General features: G+C 38.2%; 1 protein-coding gene and 1 pseudogene across 1 annotated transcript in view; both read right to left on the reverse strand.

The window, feature by feature from the left end:
- The window catches only part of LOC131031435 (external alternative NAD(P)H-ubiquinone oxidoreductase B1, mitochondrial), a 215,996-nt gene that overhangs the window by 143,171 nt on the left and 52,645 nt on the right, over positions 1–20,180 (reverse strand). Inside the window, exon 2 of the mRNA XM_059207574.1 lies at positions 10,092–10,368. Coding sequence (XP_059063557.1) covers positions 10,092–10,368 — 277 coding nt within the window. The remainder of the gene's footprint in view (positions 1–10,091; positions 10,369–20,180) is intronic.
- On the reverse strand, positions 18,955–19,983 carry LOC131031436 (phosphatidylinositol/phosphatidylcholine transfer protein SFH6-like; annotated as a pseudogene).

Below are 20,180 nucleotides of genomic sequence, written 5' to 3' on the forward strand. Positions count from 1 at the left end.
GAAACACTTGCAAGAAAGATAATATAGAACACAAACTCAAGAATGTAGCACAAAGACTTAAAGCTTGAGCAATTTCCTTCTATTTCTTTCAATTCTTGAATTCACACATGAAAGCTCAAAGACTTCTTTGCTGAAAATTTGGCAGAGTTTTTGCTTGCTTTCGAAAAGATAAAGATTACAATAACCCCTCAAGTATTTATAGAAGAGGAGTCTTGAGAAAAAGGTGGGAGGATCCTAACTAACTTGAGAGATTCTCTCAACCACAAAAACTTAATCAATAACTAACTAAGACTTATTCCAACTACAGTCCTAACTGAATACAACTTGTAGTTGTCTTACATATAATTAGAAAAGTGCAAGTAAAGACTTAACTTGCAATTTACAAAAGGTTTTTTTTACATGCAACTTGTCAAAAGAAAAACTACAACTAAGAGATTACAAATCTGGAAAAATACAACTAAGTGTTAAAAAACACTTAAGCTGCAGCACGTGAAGACATGAATCCCTCGAACTTCTCGATGATCATTCGTAGCTTAGCGGGATTCGGTTCGTCGATGTTCTTGGCAACAACCATGGTTTTCACAATGGTATCATGGCATCAAAGAAGCATAGAGTCGTTCTTCTCCAAGATGGATTGGATTTCGTGCAAAAAGATTTGATGTTTCATCAAAGCCTGAATTGAAGCAGCCGAGAATTGTTCGCTCCTCCATTCATTATGAATCCGCATCTGTAGATTTGCGAGCACTTCTTCTTCTAGTATCAGCTCTCCATTCTGACTCATTATGTTGCAAGAGGCCTTCTCACAATGGGAAACAATACCTTGGAATACCTCACCCCGCAATCTCATTGCATCATCAATCTCCTCAATGAGGGATTTGAGAACAAGGGCTTTATCCATTTTGAGAACCTCCATTTCTATACGGAGATCTACCCAGATATCCTCAATACGATGCACGTGCACGAAGGACTTTTTGATCTTTTCCTTCATACCCTGGTAATCAAAGTCTGCCCTAGACTTAAACCTTTTGAGTTTAATCTCTTGCATCTCAGTCTCCATAGCTTTGGCTTTGACGGATGTGACAAGAAAATACCGGCCAATTTTCAATGGGTTTGTTGTAGAGATCCCCATTCCGACCATATATTTGACAGATTGATGAGCGTGCACAGCCATGATCTGTCTTCACTCTTCCCAACTCCATAAGAATGATCTTATCAGTCGGTTATCTAGGGAGCATATATGGTTGCCCGTTGTAGCATCCGACCCTCACATAAGTGAAAGTTGGGAATTGAAGAAACAAGCACCCATACTCATTGACTCTTTCCCATGCTTCATCTGACACCCTTTTGTTCTTTAGAGTCTTGTCAAACTGGCACATGAAGTAACCAAAGAATGCATCTTGAACTCTTCTAAAATGTAATCTACTGGGTCTCAAAGGCAGCTGATCATAATATTCCCCCACAGGTATAAGCAAGCAGTCACCCTTGGTAGAAAGACCAGGGAAATGTCTGAGTGACGCTGCCAAATACACTAAGTATGAATTCATGTAGAAAGTCATGGTGGTAGGGGCAGCTGCAAGTTGCTCGCACAAAGCATTACTGATAATCTCTCCCCATGATATATGATGGGATTGCCTTATGAACATGGTAAACTGATACATCCAAGGTTCAAAAAAATTAGAGTGTTCAAGACCCATCATCCTGCTAAGGAGAGTTATGATGTCTCCAATTTCCCACTTAAAATCACAACAGTACAACTTAGCCCACCTTGAGAAGGCGGCTCGTGGCTCATGAATCCACCTGTTAATATGACGTTTACAGTCTTTTTCCCTCTTGACATAGTACTCGGCTGCACTATCCTTTGAAATTTCCATATAAACAGGTGTTGGTGGTATTCTGAAGACTTTCTCAATTGTATCTGCATCAAGGCAGATTATTGCCTCACCATCATCATTTTTAATGGTTCTCGTCTCCTTGTCAAAGCGATGGGTGCAAGCGAGAACAAATTCAGGTTCTAGAGCAGCCACTGGAAAAGAGGATGTGTGATGGATGTGGTTGTCCAACAGCTGCTGCATATTACTATCCTGCGGATCCTCCACTCTCTTGACGAATTCTGACATGTCCACATGCCCTATCTCTGTCTCTTTTATGTGATCCAAAGGAGAGAAAACTTGCGAAGGTGAAACTTCATTCTGGTACTTGTCATATTTATACTTCATCTTCTTCGGAATAGGAGAGGATGGTAAATTTGACATCGAAGGATAACCTAGTATACTACGATGAAGACTTAAAAGTGTTAAGGCAACATCATAATCAGCTGCAACTAACATTTTTCCTTCTTCAAATGGGAAGAACTCCAACCCGTGCACTTCACGAATTTGTGAGAGAAAGATGGGAAATAAATAGGAATGGTGGAAATTTGACTCTGACCAATTTCGGATATTGGGGAGAGTTTTACAAGTATACAAGTTGGGAAGAATGAACATGCAATTGGATTTTTAAAACTAGAATGCAAGTATACTTGTAAAACGGAAAATGGAGAAATGAGTGAAAAATGGGATTTAGACTTGTGGGAAATGACGTGAATGGAAAGTACGGATATAAACAATATGGATGGATAAAAATAGGAAGGTTTTGGGAATGTCATTTTCAAGAAAATGGGAAGAACTTTGGACATGCAATCCGGTTCTAAAAACCCAATTTTGGAAGGATGGGTATTTTTCATCTTTGCAACTTGGAATCTCACTAGAAGATGGTTAAATTCTTATAACCATAAGGGAAGATCAATTATTTTCATCCAACTTGTAATCGGGATTTAAAATCCCGAATACAAGTAAAGAGGGAAAAAGGGGAAGAACAATGCAATTCAAAAATTGCTTTGCAAAGGGGAAAATCTCTCTCACAAAACCGATTTTGGGGCAAAATAAACATATATACAAATTTACAACTAGAATGGAAAAACAAGAAAATGAAACAAGAAGATCAAACAAGAAGAAAAGAAATCATACCTTGCTTCGATCTGAAATGCTTCTTCAAAAGATGATCAATCTTTGAAAGAAGTGAGGAAAACTCTTAAATAGATAATAAACCGCATTCCTAAACCCTAACCACGTTTTTGCCAAAACGCCATAGGCAGCAAAACGTGGCACAAGATGCAAGTTTATAGAGCCAAATTGCTAAGGACAAACCACGCCTAAGAGTCCCAAAGCCAAACACCTAAGGGAGAAGTGAAAACGTGGCACCAAAACCCCCCAAAATGCAGCTTGGAAGAATCACGTGGAAAACGATTTTTGCAGAAAATGAGGGTTAAACCATTTACCAAATCAAATGCAACGTGTTCTTAAACTCACAAAAATCGCCTTGCAATAATATCGCCTCCTTGCTCCATGAATCTCTCTACAAAAATCGGGAAGAATTTGTGGCAAAATTGTTTTAGGAGAGGAAAATCGGGTTCTTGGGAAAGAATGACAAGTTTCATTTTACATGCAATAGAAAAAATCGGGTTTTTATTCTCATATTACAAGTTTAAAATTTCACTTTTCTTTCAACAAGGCAAAATCGAGTTTTATAAATCCAATTGCAAGTTTAAAATGCCTCCATTTTCACTTTATGGAGCAAATCGGGTTTTTTAGACACAATAGCAAGTTTAAATTTCACTTTATTCCATTTCTAAGCAAAATTGGGTTTTTGAGAGAGAAATACAAGTTATAATAACTTGAAAAGGGAAAATAAAATACCTACAATAAGTTTTAATAACTCAACACATGCAATAGGGGAATAAAATCCTCATTACAAGCAAAAAAAACTAAAATAGGGGTTTTACAAAAGAATTACAAGCGACTTTTTAAATATGCAATTTAAAATTAACTTGTAACTTATCCAAAAAAACCCTATTAAGACTAAAAAAGCCAAAAAGCATCAAGGGGGAAATAAAAAGTAAGTTACAAGTTCTTTTTTTTTTTAAAGTGCACTTGTAATTAGCCAAAAATTTCCCTACAAAGACTAAATCAAAGGAAATCATTAAAACTTGCATTTTAAGGAAAATTTCCCACCTACAGCCAAGGAGAAAAAACTCAAAATTGAAGGAAAGACATGGCAAACAAACCCAGAATGCGATGAAATTTGAAACGTGGTTCGAGGATGGACTGAAGATTAAGCCAGTCCAAGGGCAAAGCAAAATTCTGCCTTGGGAAGCGTGTCGTAGAGTAAAATTTTCATTTTTTGACAAAAAATTTATGTAATGGTCCTTCATTTTTGTTTTCAAAAATGAGGACAACAGGCTCAATCTTCTCATTTGTAAAGGGTAAATAGTTCATAGATAATAGTTGTTGGCGGTAAATTGCCAACATATGAATAATACTTTGTTATGTTTAGTTTAATTAATGGCAATGTAATGTTCCCATACGGATTAGTTCATAGTTGTCATCAGTGGGTATCTCAGCCAACCATCGGGTGGTATATATATGTCATATTGAATCGAGAACGGGATCACTATTGTATCCGTTACATGTTGGAATAAAAGTTATATCTTTCTACCATAATTGCCTCTATGAATTTTATATGTTGTTACTGTTCATGTAAGTGTTACTTTTTGTTACTTCAGTAGTTAAAGAACATACCCCATAGGGAGTAAACCTTTTGGCACTGTTGCCAATAAAAACTCGGAGATCAATATGGCGACAGGCGGTAGGCACGCATAATGGGCCAACCATTCCAACAACAATTACTGGTAACCGAAAGTGACACCCAAGAAGAAGTAATATAGGCGGAAGTACAGGAGGATCAACTGACAGAAGACTAGGTAGGTCTATGGGAGGTTTCGGTCACTCGGTACATGCGGAGGGAAGCACAAGAGAGAGCGGTCCCTGAAGGCACAGTGCGTGGGGAACTCATAGTGAACACTACTGTCTTCAATCTTCTCAGAAGTCTTCCAAGGTTGTTGGCATGAAATTTGATTGAACTGCAAGACCAATGAGAGGAAAGCAACCGTGAGTGAGGTCGGCAACAGATATTGCAAAGATACGAAGAGAGGACTCATAGGAAGGAAGAGGAGCAGGATACGAGCAGACGTCGTACCCTTAGCAATTAATGCCCCTACGCCCAAACAAAGACCGACGTACTGAAAAACACTTGAGAAGAGGGAGAAACACTAGTACGAAGATCCCTCCACCTAAGAGAACAAAGTGAAAAGAGGCAAAAGTTAAGAGGAATCCTTGAAAGTTCAGAGAGTCCAATGAGGAGTAGGAGTGCAAGCAGAAGTCGTGGTCAGGAGAGGCAAAGACTGTGTACGTGGAACGAATTGGTAGAGGTTGTGAGGAATCTACCACTTCCAGCCGTGGCGGAGGAAGATCTTGAAGACCAAGCTGCACACCCTACTTCTAGTGACGACTCTGAAACTGAATCTGACTTCATACATGACGAAGAGGAGGCACGAAACCTCGCAGCCAAGGTTGTCGAAATCTTTGGAACCAACTTGTACTGAATTGGGAATTTGTCCCTCATGGAGCAATCAAGGATAGGAGAGCCTGAGTCGAAGACTCCAGGAAGAAGAAACTATAAAAACGAGGGCGACCAAGGTGCGAAAGATGCAAAAGGTGGATGCATAGAGAGCTTCCACGTGGTCGAGAGTGCAAGAGAGGCACGGGAACATGGAGAGAAAGGCGGTCCAATCTAGTCGAACACACATGGTACCTTCCAGGCAACACACAATACCTTCCAAGCAAGGACAATGTTGCACAATCAGAACAACTCGGAGAGGCAAGAACTTCCAAAGTTCACAGGAGATGGATCAGAGGACCCTGAACGACATTGTAAAACATGTAGAACAATATGGGAGGCGAATGGCCAAGATGACCAGGATTATTGGTTGAAGGCATTCCCCGCCACGTTTCAAGGAATTGCTATTGACTGGTACACGGATCTAGATGCCAAGGAGAAGACTGGATGGAGTGAATTAAAGAAGGCATTTGAGGAGGAATTCAAACTCCTGAGGGATGACAACGAGATTGTGGCCGAAATCTATAATACCAAACAAGGAAAAAGTGAGTGTACGCACTTACAACGTAGGCTGAAAGAATTGTTGAATAAGATGGAACACCATCCGGCCAATAAGGGACTTTCCCCATCTCTCACAAAGAAAAAGAAAGCGGTTCCTCCACCATCGTACGATGAAGCCTACAATCGGCCGATGGACATCGAGAGAGAGAGTAAAACATCCAAAGGGAAGAAAAGGCTCAGAAATGATGATAGTACAAGAAGTAGCAACGGAGAGTCTAAAACCGTACAAGCTCTTCAACGAGATATGTTGCGGATGATGGAGATGAAGGTATAAAAAGAGAGTCAAGGAAAGCAAGGAAGTATGGTGTACCGACTGCAAGGTAGAAGGTCATACCAAGGGCACCTACCTGAGAAAATCATTTTGTGACATCTGTCAGGTACTAGGCCATTCCATTAAGGAATGCCCGTACAACTTGAAAACAAGGAGCACACAAGTGCTCTTCGCCCAAGGGGAAGAGACTAGCCCACCAAACACACCACCCAAACCACCGGCAAACTCAAATGCCTCACTAGGAGGGTACCGTAACAATCGGCGAAGGAAAAACCGGTCTAACAACAACACACAGAGGAGCAAAATCCAATGCTGGAAGTGCAACAAGTTGATTCACTTTGCTGGTGAGTGCCAAAGCAGTAAAAATAATCGGAGTTTGTTGTGTAAGTGGTGTGGACTTGGAAACCATGAGGATGCGGACTGCCCAAAGCAAAAGGGAGTAAACATGCTAGACATAAAAGAGCCAAGCAAGGAAGTAGTGGCGATTATCAAGCTCCAAACAAAAAAAGCATTGTACCTCAATCCACGTACGAAGAAGGAAAGACTCCCAAGCAATGGCGAAAGAAAGAAGGGTCTCACATGAAGCTGCCAGTAATCCACTACGAGCAAAGTCCGAGAAAACTATAATGAGTTAGATGTTGCAAGCCACCATACCTATACAAGTGTCAGACCTTCTACAAACTACGCCACAATTGAAGGTGGTCCTCAGCAATGCAGTCGAGGTTGAACTAGTTAGCCGGGAACACTGTAAACCAACAGCGAAATCACTCGGCAACCTGGCTACTAATCCCATGCTACTCACAATTGGGGTTGGAAGGAAGTTGACGGTGGTAGAAATGGAAATCATGGGGCAGAAGTTGACTGATACCATCGTCGACGAAGGCTCCGAAGTGAATGTATTGCCTAAAGAGACTTGGAAGGGACTCAGCAAGCCAACACTTTGGCCGCCAACCTTCCAACTGGTAGAGACCGACCAGCACGACACCAAACCTCTCGAGGCACTCATGGCACAAAAGGTCAGTATTGGTACTCAACACTTCTTCCTCGACTTCATGGCCATCCCACTCGAGAAGAAGGCGTACAATGCCCTCCTCGGAAGGTGTTGGCTGATTGCCGCCAAGGCAAACCATAACTAGAAGAAGAACACACTCTCCATAGAGAGCAAAGGGCGGAAGTACATCATTGATCTCAAGAACCAAACAGTCAGGGAGGAATTAACCTCCTTTGATTCGGACTTGGATGATTCAAACGAATATGAATGGGACCTCGAGAGTGAAAAAGAAAAGATGGAACCCAATGATGAAGGGGTGCTAGAATTGGAAGGTTGCTTGGAGGATGAAACCAGCTCTCTTAATGGGTTGTTTCACTGGCAGATGGAGGAGTATGAGGTCTTCCACTCAGAATGTAATATGTTGGAAATCAGGGAGATCGAAGAGGTTGGCGAAGGTACGGAGAGAGTTGCCTTCCCCTTAGAGTACAAAGAATATCGAGAGGGAGTGGCATGAGTGAATGACACACCAACCCACTGATTTGAAAGGGACAAAGCAATAAAATCTAAGGAATGAAGCATAAAGAAAGTGAACCTTGGTGACGAAGATAACCCAAAGATTATTTTGGTCAGAGATGATAGGTACCCAGTACTGAAGGCAATGGCGTCTAAAAATTTTATGAGTACAAGGATGTGTTCGCCTAGACATACAAGGACCTGAAGGGGATCCTTCTAGAACTTTGTATGCATCGAATCCCTCTCATACCGAGTGCCCAACCTATACAGAAGAGGCCATAACGGATGAACAAGAATAATGCTGCTAAGGTGAACAAGGAAATTGACAAGATGCTGAAAGCAGAATAATTTTTAAAGTGGACACGAGCGAGTGGGTCTCACCAATAGTGATATCCTTGAAGAAGGAAGCCAATCAAATAAGTATTTGTGTAGATTTCAGGTGCCTCAATGCAGTCACGATCAAGGATCCTTTCCCAGTCCCATTTACTGACAATATCTTGGAAGAGGTGGCAGGCCACGAAATGTACTCCTTTATGGATGGATTCTCGGGGTACAACTAGATAAGTATAGCAGAGGAGGACAAGGACCACGTTTGTGGTGGAGAACAGGGTGTGTGCATACAACAGAATGTCATTTGGCCTGTGCAATGCCCCAGCCACCTTCCAGAGGATCATACTACATATTTTTGAGAAAATGTCCGTCGGCTTGTACAATGCCCAACCCACCTTCTAAAGGAGCATTCATCTAGTTGTCCAGCTTATTAGGTTGTGACATCTCTGCTTGACCTGTCATTTGTGTCAAATCACTTCAACTTTGATATCAGCCACACCACGTTTCCTTTTGCATCAGCATCAACACTGACATCTAAGTCTTTCGTCCATCTAATTTCTAGAGTGAAAAAAAGTTGTCACTAAGGAGAGAGGGCCTACAGTTCTCCTTCCATCAATTTCCCATAGTAATCTTACGAGGGGATGATAGTGTATAGACCTTTTCTAGGACTTATGCACATTAGAGTCAGGTTTATATGTTATTTCCTAAGTTAACATTTTCAATAGTTAGGCAAATAATTATGTAAATATGGACAATTCTACATATATCCATATCATTAGGTGACACAGATAGATTTGATTATACTAAGCAATTGTCCTAGTTTACTAAGTAATCATCTTTGCATGCCTTATACACCTAGTTGGGTTCACTTAAATTAACCTGATAAATAAATAATTGCAATTCCTGTTCCACCTTTGTTTACTGCTATATAATAAATTAAATATAGGAAATAATAATATACATGACAATGCATACCAAGCACAGCAGTAAAATATGTCTTTATTCACACATGAAAATATTACAGAGAAGACCACCAGAGATGGTCGGCCAAGTATTACAATTGATCCAACTATATCCTACCACCTTCCTTGGCGGTACACAACGTATTTAAAGGACCCAACGGTTGCCAAGAGGAACAAAACTGTCAACCAACGAACACATAACTACCCAAGAGTGACAACCCACTTAATACAAATAATTAATACATTGGCAGATAACCAATATAATCGGAAATAACAATAAGCGTTTTATGCTGACTACAACCTCTATCTCCTTATGGCTATAAATAGAAGATGGCTCCATATCCAATTTACAGGGCTTGCAAAGATGTATAATTGTTCCATGATAAAGTTGTTAGATTATTGTGTCAATTATCTATTGAATTTGTATTGTGTGGTGTGCAAGGTTGTTTTTGGGATGGACGATCCTGGGAGAATTTGACTGAGTTGCGTCTGCATTCTGTCTATACTGATCGCGTCCAAATCTCCCAATAGAATCAAATGTTGGGGTTTTCCACCCATGATCCATTGCTCGAGCTATTCTAAAATGTCTATTGTTGTGTTTTCGATCAGTTAATAATTAAAGACTCCAATGGTTCATGTGTGTGTGTTGATACATAGATAGATATGAAAAATTTAATAGGGCACAATGCAGATACAAAACAAAGGTTATATTTAAGGGTTCCAAATCAAAGTTACAAAGATTAAAATGCAAACTACATTCTTTTATACAAAATCATAAATAATTTGAGCATGCTATATATCTCTGTAATGGATACTAAAATTCATTTTGAATGACTTGACAACCTCTGAAACAATATAAATAAAACAATAACAAGAAATCTGCCTCAAAGGAACAAGTTCTCACATGGTACCAGTAAGAAAACAATCAAATAATTAATAAAGCAATCACATCAAGTTCAATACCACTCACACGTTTTACAATCTTTCGAATTGGCTCTGAAATGCTTCTTGCTTCCACTGTTCCACATGTCACACTTGGAAGCAAAGGAGTGAAAGCAAAATAATTGCGGGGAGAAACAACTTGAACATTGTACTTGGAACAATCCAAGTTTTTCAAGAAACTAGTGCCAGCCCATCCAGTACCTAGGACCAGCACTTTCTTTTTATTCAGATCTTTATCAGATCCTTCAGCTGGGTTCAGCTCTTGAGATAAAGCAGCATCTGCCAGTACCATAAGACCACCACTACTGCAACAAAAATGAGTATAATCAATACTTTATATCCCAGGCAGTGCATTTTTCTCTCCTAGGAAAAGATTTTTAAAAATAAAATGATCTGAACATAATTATTCAAAATGCATATGCTGCACTCAAGAAGCAGCCAAATATTACCAGCATCATAAATCAGTTCGTAAATTAAAGAAATGATCAAATTGCTGCATTTTTTATATCACAAAAGATACATTCATATCAAAACAATTACATAATAAAAGCTTACATAAAAGAAAGAAACCTCAAAAGATATGTAATACATACTCAACATTTTGCTGTGTTATCCTGTTCAACTCCGAATTTCAACATAAGCTCGAAACTCTCATTTTCCAGTTCCTTTATTGAGTATCCAAGTGATTATACCCATTTCAAAATCCACAATATAACATCGATTATCCCTCTTATTTCTCTGTACTTACAACTAAAGATGCATTTAGGTTCCACGAGCACCAATTTGGAATTTGAAGAAGAAAATGTTAGTGATAAAATACTTGCCAAAAATTGAACACACAATGTAATAATACAGCCACCCAGATAGGACCCAGACAAAAGGTGCAATTATAGACCCATTTTCACGATTGGTGTGATGCCCACAATCCACCATGGACAAAACTCAGCATATCACAAGCAACAATTTTGTTTTTCAAACCAAATGCATTGCACGAACAGCAATATGACATGCACACAAATGTCATTGCCATGTGCTACACCAACTAAAACCGATCACACGTAGAAGGGACATGTCAAGAGTGCACAAGAAAGAGAAAAGCTAAATTGTTAAGGGTAGAGTCGTAGACAAGTGCCACACATTCCAATACAACACATCCTATCTTCTGAAAGGAAGAGATAAGAGCAAGGTGAAGGCACGAACAAATGTGGCACTCAAAGGAGTGTCAACCCCCAAGGTAGTCCAATCAGCAAGGGTTCTAGATGCAAAGGCAAAGCACAAAGCTCCCCGAAACTCAATAACAATTGATACATCAAATGAAGCATAAATAATCTAAGCTCCCCAAGTTTTGAGGACGAAGATGGTAGGGGACGGGAGGTGTATTTCCAAGACAAACTTTTTCAAGGTCATTTTTCTAATGTCCCTTTCTGGAACATTTCTTTTCTTTTTTCTTAAAACAATATTTATAATTCTAAAATGATAATTGCATTTACATTTATAAATATAATTTAAATCAAAATCACAAATTTTATTATTGGTGCAAGAGCACCTAATAGGTCCTCATGGCACAATGAGGTCAAGTTGATACAAGGTCAAGTCTTTTGAGTTCATTTCATGTAAAAAGGTCAATAATGTCCATTTGTGATGTAAAAAGTGTCTTTGAGTTCATTTGTTAAGGTTTTGAGTCATAAAGTTGTAATATTGACAAGATTGTCAAAAAGTTGTCAATATGGTATAAAAATGTGTAAATGATCCATGTAAGGGGATTTATGATGTAAAAGGGTCTATTTGATGTATTCTGACTTATTTGGATCCATTTTGGGTCATGGGAGTTCTAGGTTTGGTCTAGGTTGGATTTTGTGCAAAATTGTAAAAAGTTGACAAAAGTTGTCATGCAAAAAAGTTGCATTTTAAAGGTAATAATGTAAGTTTGTTCCAAATTTGGTTGTGAGGTAGTTATGAACGGTGGGAGGCCTGAAAATGTTTAAAAAGGCCCTTTCCCACGTGAGCAAGGGTTGTTGTTGGATGTATTTCACAAAATATCAATTAAGAGCATATATTTCCCTGCACTTTCTCTGAATTTTCTGAATGTTACAGTCTGATCTGTTATAGTTTTCTTTATAAAATATTTTCCAAGGGCAGTGAAAACCTATTGTATATGTTATAGGGGTGAATCCCCAAATTTTTGGTTTTGGTTTCATCTCATTTTGTTGTGTTTTGACAAAGTTATAGCATTTTTGGTAAAACTGGTCAAAACCCTGCCCTAGGGTTTGCAGTGACATTATAAAATGTAACTAGCCTCCATTCCACATGACCAAGGGACAAAACTTGGTGGAATGGAGGGAAATAATGTGTATTTTAGTTCTTCTATGGTTGCAGGGATTCATCCATGGTTTGGCACATGCAAACTTGAAGGAAGTTAACTGAAATTTTGTCTCAGTCTAGGACAGCAGTGTTTTGGAAGGAGTTTTGGTTGGTTTAAAAAGCATTGGTGGACCTTGACGGGTCAAGTGAGGGTTGTGGATAGTGTGTGTGAGGGTTCCCTTGATGTGTAACAAGGGTTTTCAAGTTGGGGAAACAATCCAAATTCACAAACTATTGATTGCCCTAAAGTTGCTAGTGGTTGTCCTAGTTGACTGTGTGACAAGAACTTGAGTTTGTAAGTTGGTATGCTGGTTGGTAGTTACTGTGTTTGGAGAGTAAGGAGGGTTCGGGCAGACCCTATTGAGTCTCTAGAAGCCTTTGGAGGCATTGGGAAGTGGAAAAGAACCCTTAACATATGACTGTCCTAAACTTGTTTGACTGTCCTAAAGTGTGTCAAGGCTGTCATAGAAAACAGTAAACCAAAGTTAAGTGTTGTGTGATCCCTTAGGAGGTTGGGTGGGTAAATAAAGTCCCTTGTTTCATGTTTGGGAAGTCAAGAAGAGTCTTCAAGGGGTTGTGTATGTGTTTGGGAAGAAACCATTGTTGTTGTGAGGTTGTACTAGATGAAGAGAAGGAGACCTATTTGAGGGCAGTCCTAATTGAGTAACCAATTGAAGTTGGTGAGTGTTTGAGTGTTGTGAGACATGGTTATGAGTTCAAAAAGGTTGAATAGGCATGGAGAATGTGTGTATGGTTGGATAAGAGATTGAGAAGATTGAGTGAGTCTTGGCTATTGGAGCCTTGTGAGTAGTTTGTGAAGTTATTGAAGGATTTCACCTATTGGATAGGTGAGTTAAGAGAAAGATCTCCTAATGCGGTTAAGTGTCAGGATGCTCGGCATCAATCATAATATTCAGATTTTTCACATTGACATAATTCTGAAAATAATCTTATCTTGATTTTCTGCTATGTTTCTTCTTCCAATTTGCAGCTAGTTTTTCTTAAATGTTTTTCCTTGATATCTAGACAAGCTTTAGGATTTAGTCCATAATTTGACAGGAGAAATTAAAGATTTTCATACCTAAATCTCTTAATTTTTCCTTGGAGGGTTTGTGTCCTCTTTAGCTATAATGTTTAATTGATTGATTCTTCTTCTCGTGGAATGGTCTCCTCTATATATCTTATTTTTGAAAGAATCAAAACCTTTCTCCCACAACCACTGCCCTTTGTAACATATAATTTGATTTTAATTTAATTCTTCCTTATACGCAATCGCTAGATGAAACTAGCATCACGTTTTCCTGAAGTATTATCTCTATTGACTTATATGATATAGGCGCCACTTCAAGCGATTTCCTTATTTGTTAATTTAGAAAAATCATCACTGTCTAATGCTAGAGAAGCAATCTATGACGCTAGCATCCTTTGTCTTTTGCGAACTGCAATTCATATTGTAATTCCCAGCCATAAAGCTGCTGCTTTCAGACATTAGAGTATAGGATTTATTGTCGCTGATTCGTCCAAACCAACCAAAAGCTACCACAAGGATTGCAACATTGCCTCCTTAAATACATTGATTATGATGCAGATGGGAATTGTTGGGTATAGGAGTATTGAATGATATTTTGTTTGAAAACAGATAATTACACATATTTAGGAGATGATAGGGGATAGTTATTAAAAAAATTCAAATTTCAAATATTCATATGATAACTGTTATGGCCCAAAAGTGCACCCGAAAACTAAGCTATTAAAACCTAGCACTTTGGGATAACATGGGAACAATCATGAGTCTGTGGGTAAACTATTATTATGATTGGACCTCCGGATAGGCCGGTTCCTGATAATGATGGATCACCTATTCTAACAAGACCTTAAAAAAGCTTTTGGGGAAAAGGGAGAGGGAATAAATAAGGATGAAAAGGAAAACTAACAACCTAAATAGGGTGATACACCATATGATCTGAAAAGTTGACAGGGGAATTCTTCTAAATCCACCAGTTTTACACATAACATCTCTGAATCTAAATCACAAAAAATGTTTCATGCATAGGATCATTACTCAGAAAAATTATAAGGAAAAGGCTTTCACAAACAATTAAATTGATAAATCACAATGCATAACCTATGATGCATGCATGAGACAAAAATTTCAAGAAAGGTTATTTAATAAATAACACAAAAATGATAATTACTCTCAATCACACAATGAAAAAATAAACTCAGAAATATGAAGGGCATAAACTGATATTTTTATTGAATTCACTGTCAAAACTATGAATGGGTTACAAGAAATCTCTGCCAAACTTGAGAAAAAATCTAGAACCCCCTCAAACTAAAATCCTTCCTTTATGCAAAAAGCCTTCCAAAGGCAAGGATAAGATGACTGCAAGTCCACTGAAAGCCTCCTTGAGTGATCTCCAAGTCAAAAATATCTCCAAATCCGAGTAGAGAAAGAAACCCCCACAAAAAAGCTTCAAACTCTGCATAAATGTGTGAAATCAGGTGTAAACTCTTGGTCAACTGAAGGTTCACCCATGAAATACTCAAAATCAGGCTTTGACTGCTGGAGAACTAGCTCAAACTCATGGATAACTGCATTTCAAGCTCAAATTCGACCCCAAATTCTTGAGATAACTTCACCTCTTTAGGATTCAATATTTTCCATCCATATGCATATTGGGAACAATTTTAAAGATACAAATAACAAATATTAATTGGATTTATAAATTATCCAATTAGAATATTTGTTTTAAAGTTTTCATGTGTCTATGGATGAAAGGTATTGAATTCTAAAGGTTAAAAAGATGCAAAAATTCAATTTCCTTATAGGAATATTGCCAGGAAATTTATATGCAAAAAATAATTAATTGAATATTTATTAATTATATTAATGTTGGTAGAAAATGTTAATTTTTTCAACATTAATATAATTAATAAATATAAAATTTAATTTACATCTTTTAAAATTATAAGTCTTTGAAAGACTTAGGGGTTTTAAAGCCTCCCCACGGCTAGGCAAAGACATTACTATAACACATAAGTGGGAGTTTGGAGCTCGACCACTATGTATTAATTACCTTGCATTTTAAAAATGCGATCCCATTAAAATGGGAAAAGGCAAAGTAAAGGGCAATATAGCGATGAAAACCTAAAGTTAATTATTCATTTTTGTGTTCTTTCCACCGCTGAAGAGGTATCCCACCGAGCTGCTAGGGTTTGGACAGTGTTGATGTGTCTAAAATCGCTGAACTTGCAACTTCATCCGGCCAACGCAGAATAGAATGTACTCACTAAGTATCCTATCCTCTCTTGAGATAAGGAAATCCCTAATGCTGGTTTTGTTTGATCAAAGGGGACGACATCAAGGTTTCGATTGCTAGGTCTTGACTACGGGATTACTCAGTGGTCGATGTGATTTGCTGGGAGCACAAGGGAACTTACGATTTGCAACAAGCTGGTCTACTGCGATTCTCAAACTACGAAATAAAATCAAAAGGGAAGGGATAGGGGATCTAAAACTAACAACACGGGTATGCGGGTAGACAAGTTCAACATAACCAATTCCTGCTTGGCCAGAATAGCTCACAACCTTGCAGGAATGGTGCAATCTTCTAGGGGACTTGGAAGATTTTCAAACTGCAAACGCACAGCTAAGCACCCAATTCTGGCGCGCAGCTCAGACGGACACCAGGAATTGAACTAAACACAATCGAAGCCTCAGGTTAACCATACAAAAGGATACACAATCAATATATCCTCAATGGTATGAGTCTAAATCTATCAAATACCTGCACACCCAAAACAGAAAGATCTATCTAAAATACTGGAAGAAACCATGCAAACAGGATGAAAACAAGACAATAAACACCAAATCAATGTTTATATATTGATTTCAGCTGCCTATTACAACAATTTATGCAGCATCTCTATGCTACTGCTAAGATCTAACCTATTCTACCTTCTAAAATCTAACTACAAAATTCTAACCAACTGTCTGACTATCTAACAAAAACCTCTAACCTAACCCTTTACAAAACAAAGGCCTCTGCCTTTTATAGAATTTACAATATTGAATCGAAGGCTAGGATGGACTGCATCCAAGGATCCTGATCTGCCTTCCAAAAACTAGCAGCCTTAACCCATGCCCATTAAATTCTCACTCATCCATTCAACCACAATTTCAGCTACTTGCCACTATTTGGCTTCAATTTGAGTCTATCTGGTAGTTGGACATAACTGTCCACAACTGACTTGTTTCCTTTTCCTTTCAAAATATCTGAGTGGGGCCTACAAGCAGTTTTACAATAAAACAATTTCAGCTTTTTAGAAATTGAATTCCTGGAATTAAATCTAGCTATGTGCTTTTTCTCGAGAAGGCATAAACTTGCAGCATTCAGAGTGTTCTTTGGTCTTTGGTCCTCGTGGTGTACTTTATCTTTGTTCAGTGGCACAGTTCCCAATGTTTGGTTGCTCTCGCGCTCCTGCAGCACGTTCCCACATCTTTTTTCTTTTCCAGTCTTCAGCACCTGGCCTTGATTGCGATCCTTCTTCGATTTGTGTTTCAGGTCTTTCTTTTGGTTCTCTGCGATGGTGTCCTATGACCTGCAAACCATTCATCCCATTTTAATAAATTAATTTGAAAAATTAAAATTAATTTAACAAACATTAAATTTAATGCCTAGAGGGTGATTTGAAAATTTCCCAAGTTTAACGCTTTTACTCCTTCCGCGAATTTAGTTGTTCCTGGCAATTTCGAGCAAGAGGGGCGTTTGAAAAGTTTAATCTCGCAATTTCCTTCTTCTTGAAATTTTAAACTTCGCGATTTAGAGCCCTTGATGTGAACTTCGGGATTTTGAGCACTTTTGCGAACTTTAAAAACTGACATTTTTACCCCTTTATGGCCAATTTCGGGATTTTAGGCACTTTTGCAAACTTTGAAAACTTTGGGCATTTTGCCAATTTCGGACCTTTTTGGCCTTTTGCCAATTTTGCTTTTTGACATTCTCACTTAAAGGTTCGAATTTCAGCCTTTTGGGGTATTTTGCCAACTTTTACCTTATAGGCGTTTTCACTTAAAGGTCACTTTGAAAATTTCGGACCTTTTTGGCCTTTTGCCAACTTTTCACTTTTCTAACATTTTGGCTAAAAGGGAAATTTCGGCCCTTTGAGACATTTTGCCAACTCTTCACTTTTTTAACATTTTGGCTAAAAGGTCTGAATTTCGGCCCTTTGAGGCATTTTGCCAACTTTTCACTTTTTTAACATTTTGGCTAAAAGGTCCAAATTTCAGCCCTTTGAGGCATTTTGCCAACTTTTCACTTTTTTAACATTTTGGCTAAAAGGTCTGATTTTCGGCCCTTTGAGGCATTTTGCCAACTTTTCACTTTTCTAACATTTTGGCTAAAAGGTCAGAATTTCAGCCCTTTGAGACATTTTGCCTACTTTTCACTAAAAAGTGCAAGTTTTGGCACTTGGGCGAGTTTGTCAACCTTGGCACTTTGCATTCTTTATCTCCTTTGTATCGCTTGGCGAAAATCAACATTTCAACGTCATTGCAAGCCTTAACTCTTTCTTCACATTAAGGCGATTTTGCGAGAATTGGGGAGTTTTAAGTTCGCAATATGGCCCCAGAGGCCGAGTTTGGGTTTAGCGGCACTTGACCCTTCATATCCCCTTCCTCTTCCGCAAGGACAAAAAGGTACAAACTAGGGGGTCCCTGTCCAAGACAGGGATGGGTGTGCGATTTGCACAACAGACAGGGAGATGGGGAATATAGACTACGAGTTGACTCTGCTCTTTTCGGCAGTTGTTCACGGTTCCAATTGGTTTGCTCCATCTTTTTTGAATTCGCAAGTCTTCTTTATAAAACGTGGCATTTTCTGCATCTGCGAAAACAAGAAAAGGTATTTTCGAGCTGCATATTTGAATAGATCTTTGCAATTTTTATATTTCCATTTGAAAACTCGGTGAATGTGTATTTATTCACTAGCTTTGCTTGCATTTTTTACTACTGAAGAAGAACTCTCTGAAATTTTTCGCACAAGAAGCTGCATTAATGGGTTTTTCGTTTAATTCCTTGTAATCTCTACAATTTGTAATTCAATGAAACTCTGTTATTTTCTCTTCACACACTGGCAGCTAAATGTAAATTTTATATTTACAGGAAAATTTCTTTCTCTACTGCGTTGGGTCTATCTTTGCCTAGTCGTGGAAACTCTGTAATTTGTTGGGTTTTTTTGCTTGCATTTTCTGTAGAAGAAACCCTCTCTGCAACTCTTTATTTTGCTGAATTTCTGCAAATTTCCATAGTCTCTGCACTTCTTTTCAAGAATAAAAATAAATCTGTTTTTCCCTTTGTTAAAAAAAATGCATTTTTAGATTGTATTTATGGAATTTGTTTTGTTTTTTTAAAACCCTACACTTTTCTGAAACTCTACAATTTTCTGGGAAAGAATCTTTCTGCAATTTTCACGTATTTCTGCATTTTGAAAGGAAATTTGGGGTTTTTTGGCATTTGATAGAAGAAAATTCTGCACTTTTTCTGGGTTTTCCATTTTCAATATCCTTATACTTTGGAATCAGCATAAATAATTTTTGTTGCAGACTTTGGTACTCCCTCCATAACTTTCTTCCTTATTTTTGTATCCTTCCAAGGACCTCTATCAGAAAATAAGCAACCACCTAGGCCATCACAGGTGCAAGTTCCACCCAAAATTCTGGCAACTTCTATCTATGATTTCAAAGACCTTACTCAGGTATTGGCTGCCTAAAACATCAATTTTCGCTACTGTTCTAGGATCTAGAAATGCCTTTATTGTATTCCATAAAAGCTTGAACCCGGAACTGGCATTCACAATTAGTAGGGTATGCAAGGTCTCTGGATAGTTTAGACCATCAATCTTCTGTATTTCTATTATTAAATCTCTGGCAGTCTTGGTGAAATTCTTCAAACTCACACCAGTAACATCTAAGATCGCAGTTGTTGAGTCTATATGTCTTTTTGCTGCTATTGAACAAGCAAGAAACCTAACCTTAAGACTTTTCTCCAACTCTTGCATATGATATTTCAAATATTTTTCCGTAGTGGTAATCCGCATCAATGCATTAGGATCTACCTTCCCTATCCTTTCAATGTAAACTGGCCTCCCATGCTTGTCAACTCCATGATAACCATGTGGATAGCACTTCTTTACTTCCTCCCATTGGGTGAAGATAAAATCCTGTTCAATTGTATCTGCACCAAAGTCTTTGCGCCATTGCAAAATGATAGCCCACATTTCTTTCATTTTAACAAGATCAAAACTTTCTTGCATGCAAAAACCTTGTGCTTCCAGTATAGCTGCGGTTTTCTTTCCATTTGCAATGTTGAAATTTGCTTGGCATATTCCTTCAGACTCCAGAACTTGGGCTCTCTTTTTACATTATGCCTCTGCTTGCATCTCCATGGCTGCCTTTACACCATCTTATGCTTCTTGTATATACCTACAAGTACACTCTGAACAATCATATGGTTTCTATGAGCTGGACTCAACCCTTGTGGGAGCCTCATTTAATCCCACTCGTAATAAAACCTCTGAAATCTACAATTCTTTTACCTGTCTCTGCACATTAAACAAACAGTTAGAAAAAACACTAATTCTCCAAGCAATAAGAATGACCTTTTCTTATTTGTCTTCCAAGATGTTTATTTTTCTGTCAAAAAGAGATCTTGATTAAATAATGCAAACGTATAGGCAAGATAAGTAGGAATTTA

Source organism: Cryptomeria japonica, chromosome 6 (genome assembly GCF_030272615.1).
Source record: "Cryptomeria japonica chromosome 6, Sugi_1.0, whole genome shotgun sequence".
Taxonomy (NCBI): Eukaryota; Viridiplantae; Streptophyta; class Pinopsida; order Cupressales; family Cupressaceae; genus Cryptomeria; species Cryptomeria japonica.